The 15,209-nt window shown below is 51.7% G+C and overlaps 1 protein-coding gene across 1 annotated transcript in view; it reads left to right on the top strand.

Annotated features, from left to right (window-relative positions):
• Window positions 1–9,238, top strand: part of CPNE3 (copine 3) — a 32,519-nt gene extending 23,281 nt beyond the window's left edge. The window contains exons 13-17 of the mRNA XM_006100709.3: window positions 1,019–1,073; window positions 1,147–1,198; window positions 4,050–4,183; window positions 4,971–5,207; window positions 6,853–9,238. Of these exons, the coding sequence (XP_006100771.1) occupies window positions 1,019–1,073; window positions 1,147–1,198; window positions 4,050–4,183; window positions 4,971–5,207; window positions 6,853–6,966 (592 nt within the window). The 3' untranslated portion in view covers window positions 6,967–9,238. The remainder of the gene's footprint in view (window positions 1–1,018; window positions 1,074–1,146; window positions 1,199–4,049; window positions 4,184–4,970; window positions 5,208–6,852) is intronic.
• The last annotated feature ends 5,971 nt before the right edge of the window (window positions 9,239–15,209 follow it).

Raw genomic sequence — 15,209 nt, 5'->3', positions numbered from 1 at the left:
CCCCCCCACCCCCGAGCCAGTGCAGCCACCCCCCTGATCTGGACAGCATCCCCCTGGGCCGGGCAGCGTCCCCTGGGACCGGGCAGTGCCCCCCTGGGCCGGGCAGCGTCCCCCTGGGCCGGGCAGCGTTGGCAGCGGACGCGGAGGGCACCGGGGTGTGTGCGGCCCTCCCAGTGCAGGTGGCTTCTGTTCCCACCGCCTGGCCGAGGAGCAGGTGGAGCTGTGGGGCTCGGGCTGAGGGCACCCCTGTGGGACCAGCGGCTTCTTCCATCGGCTCCAGAACATTTCCGGATGGACTAGACGTTTCGGTCACATACCCCTGAACGTTCCACAGAAATATGTGCGGATTGTTGACAGTCTGACAGCGAGGAAACAGAAATCGTGAAAGAATTTTTATTCACATTAATTAATATTAAAAGCTATAAAAGATACGGTAAACAAAGTTAAAGACAGATTGTAAGCAGGGAGAAGGGTTTGGCATGTGTGACACAGGTTCTGTCCTCAGTGCCAGATCCGATATGAGTTCCCACAGAGGAGGATGTCCTGATGGGAAATTAGCGTTTTTATGTGGCATTTGTACCACGTTTCTGTGGCCAGTGTATGAATATTCATATTATGTGACTGTAAGTAACCTCATGTTGGTTGAGCTCAAGTTTGACTGCCCAATGAGTTTGCCATAAGCAATGAAAAGAGTTGTGGTTTTTAGGGCTTTATGGATTTAGCTATCATATTTACTCAATGGAATATACAGTATGTAAGTAGAAACGAATGTTAAAAGTACGAATATAAGCTCCACTTTTATAAATATACGTGGAGAGACATTTTTCTCCCTCAAAGCACATAAAAATATTTAGGAGAATTGCCATGTTAACATTTTTTCCTCCGGTAATTATGAGTAATCTTTTATCTTTATCTTTTTTTAAAGATGTAAACATTTTAAAAACTAAGCTTACATTGGTTTTATTATGAGTAAAGATAAAACTCTGTGTTGAAAAAAACGATCTTCTTTTCCTTTCAGGGATAAGATGTTCCCGGCGTTTGGGTTTGGAGCTCAGATTCCCCCTCAGTGGCAGGTGAGAGGGGCCCGACCTGACGCTGTGCTTCCCGGGGAAGCGACGCCCGCTCATCAGCCCTCTTTCCTCGCAGGTGTCGCATGAGTTCCCCATGAACTTCAGTCCGTCCAACCCCTACTGCAAAGGTGAGTGGACACATGCGACTGTGCCAGGCCGCCCTGGGCCCACTTCTCTCCTGTGGTGGGGACTCCCCACGCCCCCTCGGCCTCTGTGACCAACTCGCCCTGTCTCAGGAGGCAGGAGCGGCATCACTGCTGGGGAAGAGCGCCAGCCCGCTCTCCTGCCTTAAAGGGTTTAACAGAACAAAAGAATTCTCTGTCTTGAGACTCAGCCAATAAGTAGGGTCATGTTCCTTTCATGTATACGTAAGTTGATTTTAAAATAAACCCTCTGTGAAGTGAGCAGTCAGTCACGGGTCTCTAAAGCCCTCGGAGGAGCGGGCGCTGTGCAGGGAGTGGCCTGCACCAGACCGTGGACGCAGGTGGTCTCCACGGTGCGGGCGGCTCTGGCAGCTTCCCTCCGCGGGAGGCCACCGTGTGGTTCACGCTTCCCTGGGACGTCCCGTATCCAGGTGCTTCCCCCACCCCCTGAGAACCCACCTCACATGCCGAGTCCCCACAAAACGGTGTCAGTGTGGCGGGGAAAGGAGGTGGGCAGAGGCACAGACTGTGGACAGTGAGCTGACTTCCTGCAGCCACAGGTGTGTGGGTTCCGACAGCAGAGCCGTCCTCTCGTCCCCACGGGAGGAGCCCTGGCGGCGGTGTTGGGAGGGCTGCCAGGGCGCCTCCTTCTCCCGACACGTCTCCCACTGACCCGGGGCCTGTGTGCATGTCGGGGCCTGGCTGGCCTTCTCACCATCGCCATGTGTCTCATGCTTGTGAGGAAATGGGACGGAAGGGCCGTGGGAGCTGAGTGCGATGGCTCACGTGGGCATCCGTTCCAGTTCGTTCATTCTGAGCACCAGGAGCCCCTCTGGGCTGCCGGCGGTGCGGCTGCTCTGCGCCAGGTTTCCGTCCGCAACAGACGGTCCATGGGTTTCAGACAAAGCAGACGCCGTGGGGGAAAGACAGCCTGTTCCCAGTGATCCTACCCAGTCACTGGGCGCACTTGCCTGGAAATCGCACGTCTCGCTGTTCCCAGAAGGCACAGGAGGCTTTCGGCCGTTCCGTGTTTGTGCAGGGACTGTGGGCAGTATTGGTGAAGAAATGTAATTGATGGCTTGTATACCTTAGACCGAGAGCCAGCGGAGAGGGAGAGATGGAAGAAGGTATTATTGCGGTGGTTACGGACTCATTTCCTGCAGACCCTGCTGCTGCCTGTGTCAGTATGATTGCCGTTACTAAAGGACGGGCTGACCGCTGGTGACAGCTCACCTTTGCATGTAAAACACTCTTCGTATGAGTGTTTCGTTCTTGTGCTGACGAGGCCGTTCCTTCCCGAGTGCCCGGGGTCTTGGGGGTTCGTGGGGACCTGCCCTTACGGGCGGCCAGGTCTCTGAAGCCTGCAACCACGTCCCGCTTCTCTTCCGTGGCTCGCTCTTCTGGGCATTTTAAAGCCAGAAACCTGTTTGGGTTTTACACTGACCACCTTCTGAGGCTGATTCCTTGATGATGACAGCAAGTGTGGGAGTTTCTAGAGAATTCCTGTCTCTTCCGAGCATCTGACTCAATGCCGGGCAGGTGGAGCAGGGCCCTGGCGTGCATCAGCGGTGCTGTGGCCGGGGCCACATGGCTGTCCCAGGCTGCTGCCACCATCAGGTCTCAGGTCTCAGTGACTCGCCCTCGTCCCCAGGCTCAGCCCTGCTGTTTCTCCTCCACCTGGGGCTCGGGGGTGCACAGCTGCCCAGGTGTGCTGCCCCGAGGCAGAGGGGAGCAGGCCTGCTAGTCCCAGCGCCCAGGAACGCCAGGACCTGCACAGCGAGACCCTGGCCCGGGCGTGGCTGTGGGCTCTGCAGCCGCCTGCGTGCTTGGCCTCACATCACCCGTGTTCAGCCTTCCTCACGGCACATGGAAGCTATTCTGAAAGTCTGCAGCGTCCAAAAATACACTTTTTGTGGATCTGACCAAAAAAAAAAAAAAAAGGGAGATTTTGATTTATTTACACCGGACAGCTCTTGTCATATTTTTATTTGACAATCTAAGGCAGTGGTTCTCACCCTTCCTAATGCTGCGACCCTTTAATACAGTTCCTCATGTTGTGGTGACCCCCAATTTCATTGTTACAAATTGAACATAATTAAAGCATAGTGATTAATCACAAAAACAATATGTAATTATATATGTGTTTTCTGATGGTCTCAGGCGACCCCTGTGAAAGGGTCGTTCCACCCCCAAAGGGGTCGCGACCCACAGGTTGAGAACCGCTGATCTAAGGGAAAAGGGGTTGGCGCCCCTGACTAAATAGTCAGGTACCACATGTCTTAATTCCTGCAGCGCACGGTTGAAAACCGCTGCTGAGTCAGCGAGGAGACCCTGGACAGGAAGCACCAGTGGCACTGAGCTGCGGGCACAGGTGCAGGCACTTTCCATCTGACCCACCTGAGAATTCCCAACGCTGCCTCCTCACCTCTAAATGTCCAGTGATGGCGCAGCCTCTTCCACAGCCCTCTCCCATCACAGTCCCGTCCCGAGCAGCAAAGCTAAGCGCCCCAACAGTCCTGTGGACCAGGGAGTGATTCCCTCGGGTGACAACAGTTCTCCTGGGCTGGGAGGCTTACAGGGCGCGGTGTGGAGGTGCGTGCTGCACAGGGTGGGCGAAATGGGTTCATAGTTGTTGGTACGGAAAATGATACATTGATAAGTACTAACACAAGAATAAACTCTATTTCGTGTGCGTACGACTGTGGAACTTGCCCGCCCTTGTAGCTCAGAGGAGTCCTGGGTGTGGACCTGGCTGTCTGAAGTGATCACATCGGCCGGGGGAGTGCTGGGCGTGGCGTTGCGCCTGAGAACTCCCAACGCTGCTCTTTCTGTCCAGGGATCCAGGGCATCGTGGAGGCGTATCGGGCCTGCCTGCCTCAGATCAAGCTCTACGGACCGACGAATTTCTCCCCGATCATCAACCACGTGGCCAGGTTTGCTGCTGCAGCCACACAGCAGCAGACGGCTTCCGTAAGTGTCGGTGCGGGCCCGCCCTGTTCCGGGCCACTGTCTGTGCCGTGACCTCGAGGTGCCAACGCAGAGCTCTAAGTGCGGGCACCATCGCCCTCGGTGGGGGCGGTGATCCTTAGAAACAGGCAAGAACCAAGCAGCCACCCACAGGTCTTGTCTCCGAGACCTGCCGCTGGGTGCTGTGGCAGACCCCTCGCGGCATTCTCGGGGTAAGGCGGCAGGATGAGGACGCACACAGTGTGGGAAGAGTGAATAGGGGGATTCATGTCACGTGCCCAGGGCCTGGGCCACGTGGACACTCAGCACGTGAGCTGCTGTTACAAATCCGACTCCCAGTCTAGACTTGAAGGACCCGAACGATGGAGTCACAGCTTTGTGTGACATTTCCACTCGTTGATTCATCAGGTAACAGTATGGAGAGAAGCCCCCACCATGTCATTGTAACGTGTTCTTTAGTTGATGAACAGTCCTCCCTCTTTCGTCGGAGTTGACACTCGCTCCCTTGGCCGATACTCTGGGACGACTTTACCACTTCAGTTAAATGAAGTGTTTATGCCTGCGCCTGCTGGGCGTTTACTCGGAGGCATTTCCACGTCGTGTTCCTGCGGACTTAGGCCGGCCTGTTCCGTGCCCTGCCACCCTGTAATGAATGTGCAGCGTTTCCGTGTGAATTCCTTGTCAGCACAGATGTCAGGCTCTCGTAGCAGCGGGTCTTCGAGCTGCAAGTGTCAGCGCTGCCGTGTCACGGGAGCTCGAGCTGCTCACGGCCGTGCTTTCTCTTTGGCAGCAATATTTTGTGCTCCTGATCATCACCGACGGCGTGATCACAGACCTGGACGAGACCAGGCAGGCCATCGTCAATGCCGCCAAGCTGCCCATGTCCATCATCATAGTCGGAGTGGGCGGCGCCGACTTCAGCGCCATGGAGTTCCTGGACAGCGACAGCGGGGCCCTGCGCTCCCCGTCCGGTGAGGTGGCCAATAGAGACATTGTGCAGTTCGTGCCTTTCCGACAGTTCCAGAACGTGAGTACCGCTGCGCCTCGCCCGTCCGACCAGGTGGCTGGGTGGATGCTGGCCGGCGGGTGGGTTTGCTTCAGGCTGTGGACCTGCGTGCCTCCCGCAGTGGGTGGCTAGTCGTTCAGCCTGTGTGTGACTGTCTTCAAGGACAGTCCTCTTTTCCTGCCTGACAGCCCAGTCTCTGCACATGTATGCGATGTGACCAGCTGGAGGCTGATTTGCCGAGTCTCTCAGGAGACTGTTTACCGGTTTCCTCCAATGGTAACATCTCATAAAGTGGCGCATTGCTACCAGCAAGGTCCCTCCCACAGGGCCCGCCCAGTGGCACCCGTCCCAGCCACCCCCTCCCCTCCCACCTTTACCCCTCCTCACCCCTGGCAGCCACTAGTTTGTCTCCACTTCTTTGATTTTATCATTTTGAAACTTACATAAATAGAATCACACAGCAGTGGCCCTTGGGCCTGGCCTTTTCTCACAGGCTACAAGCCGCTGGGGGCTCCCTCCTGCTGAGCGGGGCTCCCTCTGGCTGAGCGGGGCTCTGTGCTGCTGAGCGGGGCTCCCTCCTGCCTAGCGGGGCTCCCTGCTGCTGAGCGGGGCTCTGGGCTGCGGGCACGTGGTTTGAGGGCACCTTCAGCTGCTTCCAGGTGTGCCTGGTGCACACCGGCCCGCTGTTAACATCACGCACTGGCTCGTGTGAATGCGTCTCGGGGGAAGCACCCAGAAGCGCAGCTGCGTGTTCAGTTGGCAAAAGCCTGTCGAGCTTCCCCGAGTGGCTGTGCCACCCCCCGCCCAGCGACGTGGGCAGGCCCTGGCCGGTGTGCGGTTAAGGAGCAGCCCATGGGGTCTTTGTGGTGATGAGGCAGCTGTGTATCTTGATTGTGGTCACACAGACCTGCCTGATGATGGCGGCACACACATGCACGTGCACGCGCACACACACACACACGAGCGCACATGACACGGGAGACTCAGAAAAGGCTGTGCACTGGATGGTGTCACTGTCCTGGGTTTGATATTGTCCTGTTGTTACAGAGCCATTACCTTTGGAGGGAACTGGGTGAAATGTACATGGGACGTCTATTATTTTTGCAACTTCCTATGAATCTATAATCACTTCTAAATAAAAAGCCAAAAAAATGAATAGTGAGTGAAAGACCAGCATTTGAAGTTAAGGACAAGAGTCATTGCATGCCATAACACTGGCGCCAGAAAAGAGCCGGGCCGAGGTGGGTGGGGTCAGCACCCTCAGCTCATCCCCTGCTCTCAGACTGACCCTGAGACTGGGTGCTGGCGCAGGGGTGGGACTGTGCGGAATCCCTGTCTTCATCAAAGGACAGTGAAGCCCTGGCCAGAGTTGCTCAGTGGTTAGAGTGTCGCCCACGCACCACAGTCTCGGGTTCAATTCTCTGTCAAGGGCACATACTTGGGTTGCGGGTTTGATCCCTGGCCCTGGTTGGGGTGCATGCAGGAGGCAACCAATTGATGTATCTCTCTCTCATCGATGTTTCTCTCTCTCTCTCCCCCCTCTTTCTCTCCTTTCCACTCTCTAAAAATCAATGGGGAAGATATCCTTGGATGATTAACAAAAAAAGGGGCGGGGGGAAGCAGTGAAAACGTGTTTGCTCATGAAGTCACTGGTTGTGTTCTCCAGGCTCCCAAGGAGGCGCTGGCCCAGTGTGTCCTGGCCGAGATCCCCCAGCAGGTGGTGGGCTACTTCAACACCTACAAGCTGCTTCCCCCCAAGAACCCTGCGACCACCAAGTGAAGGTCTGCCCCCCGACCATGACCAGCCACGGCGCTTCCTGTCACCCGGCATTTATGCTGTAAACCTAGTTCTCTACGGTTCTTTCTACTTCAAGTGTTTTTTATACTTTCTGGAGGAAAAGTGCTGAGTTAATCTTTACCCAATCAGTTCAGTGGTTGCTTCTGACCGGGGGCTGCAGTGAGGCTGTCTGGAGAAGACACTCCCTGAGGAACGTGGTTTGTTGTTGTGACTGTACTTTCATAGGATGAGCTGCCGTTTCCAATGGTTCCCAGTAGGAAAAATGCAGCCTGTTGGGCTGTGTGATTCCAGGTTTCTGTGCAACAAGCCCCACCTCAGTGACAAGTTCCTGTAACGGTTCAGTGCTTCTCCAGGGCTAATCTCCCCGCCGGCCTGCTGCAGGTGCTGAGGGACAGGCCACACACCGTCCCTATGCACAGCCTGTGCCTGTGCCTCACGCCAGCAGCTGTGCGTGTCACCGCCCAGACCGCTCTGCCTGCGGACGCTGTCCGCGAGCCCAGGGTCTGCGTGTGTGCGCCACGGCTTGTCCTGGAGTCCCCGTTGTCGGAGCGTTTTCCCGGGAGGTGAAGTGCTGAGCTGCTCTGCTGGGAGCTGTGGGACCAAACCAGCACCCCTTCCTCTCGCGGATGGGCCGCTGCGCCATCGGGAGGGACGGTGTCAGACCTTGCTTGCTGAGGCCCCTTACGCTGATTTGTACATATTCACTTAGACATTTTTCCTTTTTTTTGAGTAACATTTTTAGTTTGATTTTTAAGCTCATGATAATCAAATCACACTTCTCATATAATGTGCTGTGTTCTAAGCCCAGCAAGTACTGTATTAAGCATAAAACCTGGTGTAACTTAAAAAAAAATCTAGCTTCTGCCTTCGGATATAGTGGACTTTACGTGCTTTTTTAAGAATAGAATTTTCCCCTGATGTTTACCCTTTAGAACATGTTGCTTAGCAAACATGGTCCCATCAGAAGCCCAGGACCGCATGTGCCCGTAGATTGCAATCATCTTTAACTTCAATGTTAAAACTGTGTGTGGATCACAGTCCTCAGGAGAATGGGCTGTGCTGACAGGTCAGCGCATGTCCCCGGTTCTCAGACATGTAGGAGGACGCGACCCCCGGCAGGGAGCAGCCCTGTCCGTGTTCTGGTTTCAGCTCTATCTGCTTGGAAGCGGTAGAGATGTTCCTGGTTTCGTTTCCTTTTGAACCCACGTGGCCCCTCTTAATTTCCAGACCCTAAGTTGCTCCTGCAGCGACAGCACCACCTGCAGGGGGCGCTGGGGCCGCCAGCATGAGGGCTCATTGGTCCCACGCTGATCACAGTCCTCACACCATGGCCAGCTGCCTGGGGCTCACAATTTCATATTCTGGTTTTAAACAGAATATTTCCTTTTAAAATTAGATTTTTATTATTCATTCTTGACCAGGTTCATCACTAGATGCTGTTTCTCATAAGAGCTGTGATTCCAGCAAATTAGGGTAATGGATACCTTTTTGCAGTTTTGAATAAAAGCAGTTACAATTTCTAAATTACTTTACAAAGTCCTTACAATTCCTACATGTCACCTCATCGCATGTGACTTAATATTGTTTTATATTAAACTAGAGGCCCAGTGCATGAAATTCATGTATGGGTAGAGTCCCTAGGCCTGGCTGGCGATCAGGGCCTATCTCTGGGGCAACCAGCGGGGTGATTTGGGGACCCCCGTTGGCACCTGCCTTGGCTGGCCTGGGGCCTGCAGGCTGGGGGCAGCTCCTGCGTTGAGCGTCTGCCCCATGGTGGTCAGTGGGCGTCATAGTGACCGGTTGTTCCACCATTCGGTTGATTTGCATATTAGGCTTTTATTATATAGGATGCTCCCTTTGCCCATTGTGCCACCAATTATTCCAGTGCCACTAGTTCTTAAAGTGCATTTAGAGACACAGTAACTGAGTCGATGGTCACTCCCCTTCACCCGCTCTGTTTCCTGGAGACCCGTCTTCATCCATCTCCCCTGCCTGCAGCTGACAGTCACGACGCCTAGCAAGAAGTCTGGCTGTGACTGCGAGAACTCTTTTGTGCCTTTTGGGTGTCACCCGTACAATAAATGTGTAAGTTAGGAATATATGAACTGATGTTGAGTATATCTTCCACATGAATTCCCTTTGGATAAAGTTATTTCTCGATGTGCTGCAATAGTGCCTTGTTTTCATTCTTATTCTCTAAATGTTATCAAAACTAGTAGAAAAGTTTGAAATAAAGTGAATGTAGTATATTAGATAGCTTGTGCTCCATATTTTGTTGAATAAAAGAGTTTGGGGGATTTTGTTATTTTGTGGGGTTTGTTAATTTAAAAGAAATTGACTGCATTCAAATTGGTGCAGTAAGGGAAGGGTTATCAGTTTACTGCTCATGTCTTTTTTCTTTTCTTTTTTTAAAATATATTTTTATTGATTTCAGAGAGGAAGGGAGAAGGAGAGAGAGAAATATTGATGAGAGAGAGTCATAGATTGGCTGCCTCCTACACGCCCCTACTGGGGGTCAAGCCTGCAACCTGTGCATGTGCCCTGACCCAAATCGAACCAGTGACCTTCTGGTTCATAGGTCAATGCTCAACCACTGAGCCACACCAGCCAGGCACTGCTCACATCTTATTAGGGTGGTGGGGTCACATCTTGGGCCCTCTGGGACTCAAAAGGGAGCCCAGACTTGGGCTAAGGGTCATGGATGCCACTGAATGCACTTACTACATCCACTGGGCATGGAGGAGGTAAGTGCCCCTTCTCTTCCAGGTAGCATTTGCCTCGGGTCTGGGTGAATCAGGAACTAGAGGTAAGACCTGGGGCCTTTGAGAAGAATGCATTTACTAAGATCTGGTGGGAGAAGCGTGGTCAACGACCCTGGAGCTTACCAATGTGACAAACTGCTGTCCCCCCGGGAAGGCTGCCGCCGTGGCGCACCTGGGATGCGCCCTGGACACTTGGGCTGGACTCACTGTGTCCCTCACAGCTGCTCCCGCTGTCCCACTGCTGCCGCTTGGATCCCCACCACGTCCCCTCGTCCCCTTCCTATCCCTCTGTCCTTTCTCTCCCATCAGCGGGTTCCCAGCATATTCACGAAGCTGAGCGCCTTGGCCTGCTAGCGCGGCCCTAACGGGGCGTCAACAGCAGCATGGCCTATCGGGGTGCAGCAGCGCGGCCCATCGGGGTGCAGCAGCAGCGATTGATTTTCTTAGGCCGTCGGGGCAGATCAGGGCGCTGAAGGGCTGGCCTCCGACCCCTCCTGGGCTGGCAGGCGGTCCTCTCCGTCCTCACAGGCCTCTTCTCTGTGCGCACAGCCTGAGTCCCTCCCGGTGCAGAGGCAGAGGGCCTCACAGGCCAGCCTCCCCCCTTGCCCTTTCTCTCCTGTGGTGGGGACTTCTCTAGGGCTGTGTCTGAGGCAGCCCTGAACCCGAAGATGTCAACCCTAAGAGGACGGGCGCCCCAGCACACACCTGCTGGTATTATCTGCTTTCAAACACCCTCCCATGCGGTAGATAGAGGCACTTCTATTTCACTTGTGTCCTGAGATGTGTTTGTCGAGCAAGGAAGTCAGCATCTCTTCTATGTAGATTACCTGTTTATTTTGCGTCCATGAATTCCTATCAATATTCTCTCTCCCTTTAAAAATATCTGGGCTCTCTGTTTCGATGCAAATAAAGTGTAAGATCTCGCCTTTGCCTTGCTATAATTTACAATTAAGCAGAAGTCAGAGGACAGTGGAGCTGTGCAGGGCGGCACCTCCTGAACTGCAAAGACAGCCCCTGAGATGGGACCCATCGTGCGTGTGAAGCATAATGATCCCTCCTTTGGAAAACTGCTGTTTAAAACTGCCGTTTGAAATTCTCTGTTATTTTTAGATAGACCCTTATTCTGTAGGCCACTCTGTTATTTTTAGATGGACCCTTATTCTGTAAAATAACTGTTTTAGTTTGAATAATGGAGAAGATAAAAACTTAGCTGTCTGACGTTGCAGGCTGGCTATCTGAGGTAAGGAGCTGGTACTACTCCCATACTCTCATGCCAGGTGTTTGTTAATTATGTACTCAAGGTTACAAGCTGTCTGCAAAAATAACTTACACAGAGCTCTTTGTAAAGTCTGCAGACAAAGAGCTAGAAAGATATAAATAGGAGGAGCTTCCTCCATGTTTTTGCTCAGAAATTTGGGAGACATCTCCCTCTGGGCCCGCTAGCGTAATAAAGACTCCTAATTAATTGGCTCATTAAGGCGTCCTATGTTCTGCTCGCTGATTTACAATATAACACATGGATGTTTGCAGAAAACAGGGAAGAGGCAAGTGATGGAGGAGAGATGATGCCCCAACTGCACCAGGCCACGAGGACGAGTGCCAGGGGAAAAAAGGTAGGTGGTAGCTCTGGAAAAAGTAAAGAAGACCAGCTTCTGTGGGGGTGTGGTAATTAATTTAATAAATAAGATTTAATCAGTAGGAGGGATGCTCAAGTCCCTGAGCAGAGAAGTCGCATGGTCCAAGGGATGGCTATGGTTAGAATGCTGGTGCCCTCCTCCCCAATTCATGTATTAAAATTCTAACCCCTGAAGAGGACAGTCTTGGGCAGTGCTCTGCCCTGCTGGGGGGTCAGTGCCCTCATGGAAGCCGCTTCCAGCACCCGAGGCTCAGCGAGCAGGAGCTGCTGGGAACCAGGGAGAGGGCCCTCCCTCCTCATGGGGCCACCACCCAGATGGCAGCCCCAGAGCTTTGAGAAGTCAGTCTCTGTGGTTCTAAGCCACCCGATGGTGGTACTGATTTCAGCTGCCCAAATGGATGGACAGTGGTGTGTTAGGAAGATCAGATTTTCCCATGGCAACGCGGCTGAGATGCTAGAACACGGCAGGTGAAAGCAAATGTATACTTGAACAGAAAATACATAGTGAGGTGTTAGCATTAGAACTGAGAAATAATGGATAAATAGAAAGATATAAGAAAGAAAAAGGATTTGGGGACACTGTAAACAAAGGAAGAGGTGCTGGGGTCCAATCCCAGCAGGTCCAGGGGTCCCCAAAGGTGTGGACGGAGTCGGCGAAGAAGGAATGACACGAAGACAGCCTTCAGTTGGTCAGCAGCCTAGTCAGGACCTATAGCCAGGATCTCCAGCCAAAGTTCTGGTCGGAGTTCTGGTCAGGAACTGATGAGGATCTGACGTTTATTGTCTTATTACATCCGTATTTATACCAGCCGATTCCAATCCCGTCAATTTCTATTACAAGGGTTAAGGTGTTTCTCATCTCCATTCCAGGGAGTAAAGACCATGTAGCTTAATTACCCGCCTGGCACTTAATTAAGGGGTTGTATCCCCTCCCTAACCTCAGGGAAAGATCCCCACCTGGGGAAACAACCTTTCTCGGAGAGGTGACCTTGGTTAAAACACATGGCGCTAAAGGGAGCAAACATATTAAAAACAGTATGCTACATACGCCAGGTCCACTGAAACACATGCTGTGCAGATGCCTCTTTCCTGCAGCGACTGCGTCAAGCAGCAAGGATGGACCGGCCTCCGGCAAAGAGGTACTGATTACTCTTAGGTCTGAGTCTGAGAGATTGGAAATGGAGATGATAGTATCTGAAATAGGGTATTTAGAGGAGAAATAAGCAACAGAAGAGCATAAAATTGCACAATATTCTATTTTAATTTCTCTACTGGGTGAAGGATTCTTTCCTTTGTTTTTTTTCCTATTATCAGACTCTTTTCAGGCCCTCTTTTCACATTTTCTTTTTTAAAAAAATCTTTACTGTTGAGAGTATTACAGATGTCCCACTCCCCACCCATTGCCCCCCGCCATCTGGTTCCTGCCCTGCCCCAGGCCTTCACCTCCCTATTGTCTGTGACCATAGGTAATGCATATATGCATATAAATTCTTTGGTTAATCTCTTCCCGCCATCCCTCCCCCCTTCCTTCTGAGATTCATCAGTCTGTTCCATGTTTCCATACTTCTGGTTCTATTTTGTTCATCAGTTTATTTTGTTCATTAGATTTCTTGTTCGTTTATTTTGATTTTTAGATTCAATTGTTGATATATATTTATTGCCATTTTATTGTTCATACTAGAGGCCCGGTGCACAAAAATTTGTGCACTCGAGGGGGGGGGTCCCTCAGCCTGGCCTATGCCCTCTTGCAGTCTGGGACTCCTCAGAGGATGTCCACCTGCTGGCTTAGGCCCGCTCCCTGGGGGATTGGGCCCAAGCTGGCAGTCAGACATCCCTCTGGCAGCCCTGCAGCCCTCTGGGGATGTCCACTTGCCAGTGGGGACCAGGCCTAAGCTGAAGTCGGACATTCTTAGTGCTGCTGAGGAGGCGGGAGAGGCTCCCACCACCACTGCTGTACTGGCAGCCATCAGCCTGGTTTGTGGCTGAGCAGAGCTCCCCCTGTGGGAGAGCACTGACCATCAGAGGGCAGCTGCATTGAGTGTCTGCCCCCTGGTGGTCAGTGTGTGTCATAGTGACCAGTCATTCCCAGTTGTTCTGCTGTTAGGGTCAATTTGCATATTACCCTTTTATTATATAGGATTTCTCCTCCTCCTCCTCCTCCTCCTCCTCCTCCTCCTCCCCTTCTTCCTCCTCCTCCTCCTCTTCGTTCTTCTTCTTCTTCAAGAATACCCTTCAACATTTCATGTAATACTGGTTTGGTAGTGATGAACTCCTTTAGCTTTTTCTTGTCTATGAAGCTCTTTATCTGACCTTCAATTCTACATGATAGTTTTGCTGGGTAGAGTAATCATGGTTGTAGGTCCTTGCTATTCATCATTTTGAATATTTCTTGCAATTTCCTTATGGCCTGCAAAGTCTGTTGAGAAATCAGCTGACAGTCATATGGGTGCTCCCTTGTAGGTAACTAACTGCTTTTCTCCTGCTGCTTTTAAGATTCTCTCTTTAACACTTGACATTTTAATTATGATGTTTAATTATGTCTTGGTGTGGGCCTCTTTGAGTTCCTATTGTTTAGGACTCTTTGTGCTTCCTGGACTTGTAAGTCTATTTCTTTCACCAGGTAGGGGAAGTTTTCTATCATTATTTCTTCATATAGGTTTTCAATATCTTGCTCTCTCTTCTCCTTCTGACACCCCCATAATACGAATGTTGGTACACTTGAAGTTGTCCCAGAGGCTTCTTACACTAGCTTCATATTTTTGGATTTTTTCTTTTTGCTCTTATGATTGGGTGTTTTTTGCGTCCTCATATTCCAAATTCTTGATTTGATTCTCAGAATCCTCTACTCTACTGTTGATTCCCTGTAAATTATTCTTTTTTTAAAAAAATATATTTTATTGATTTTTTTAGAGAGGAAGGGAGAGGGATAGGGAGTCAGAAACATCGATGAGAGAGAAACATCCATCAGCTGTCTCCTGCACACCCCCTCCTGGGGATGTGCCCACAACCACAGTACATGCCCTTGACCGGAATCGAACCTGGGACCCTTCAGTCTGCAGGCCGACGCTCTATCCACTGAGCCAAACTGGTTAGGGCTCCCTGTAAATTATTCTTTATTTCAGTTAATGTATGCTTAATTTCTGACTAGTCCTTTTCATGTCTTTGAAATTCTCATTAAGATCCTTGAAAGTCTAAGTCCCCTGAAACTCTCATTAAGATGCTTGAGCAACCTTGTAACCATTGTTTTGAACTCTGTATCCAGCAGTTTGCTTGCTTCCATTTCTTTCTTTTGTGACATTTTGACTACTTCCCTGTGTTTGTTTCTATGTATTAGGTAGAGCTGCTATGTCTCCTGGAATTGGTAGAGTGGCCTTGTGTGGTAGGTGTCCTGTAGGACCCAGTGGTTCGGCCCCTCCAACCCCAGTCACCTGAGCTAGGAGCACCCCTGTGTGTGCTGTGTACACTGTCTTCTGTAGTTGAGCCTTGAATGCTGTTGTCATCACCGGGAGGAATTGGCCTCCAGGCCAATTGGCTGTGAGGACCAGCCACAAACTACAGTGGAAGAGCTGAGTGGGGCTGTGATGCTGAGTCTGCCCCTGAGTGAGTCGCTGTGGACGTGTACAGTTGTAATCTGGTATGGTCTGAAGCTGTCCACTGGGCGCTGGTTCTGGGGCCTCCCGGGGTTACCAAGCAGGAGCTACAGAGAGACTTGCAGATGGCTGCTACTTGTATTGGTCTTGGCATTGGCCAGGCGAGGCCCAACTATGAAGCAAGGCAGGCTGGTGCTTGTGCCGGGTCTTGGGCCTCTTAGGTTTGGGGCATGCTGA

This window comes from Myotis lucifugus, unplaced genomic scaffold, assembly GCF_000147115.1.
Source record: "Myotis lucifugus unplaced genomic scaffold, Myoluc2.0 scaffold_327, whole genome shotgun sequence".
Lineage (NCBI taxonomy): Eukaryota > Metazoa > Chordata > Mammalia > Chiroptera > Vespertilionidae > Myotis > Myotis lucifugus.
The sequence above is the reverse complement of the archived record's forward strand: the minus strand, read 5'-3'. Positions and strand labels throughout refer to the sequence as shown.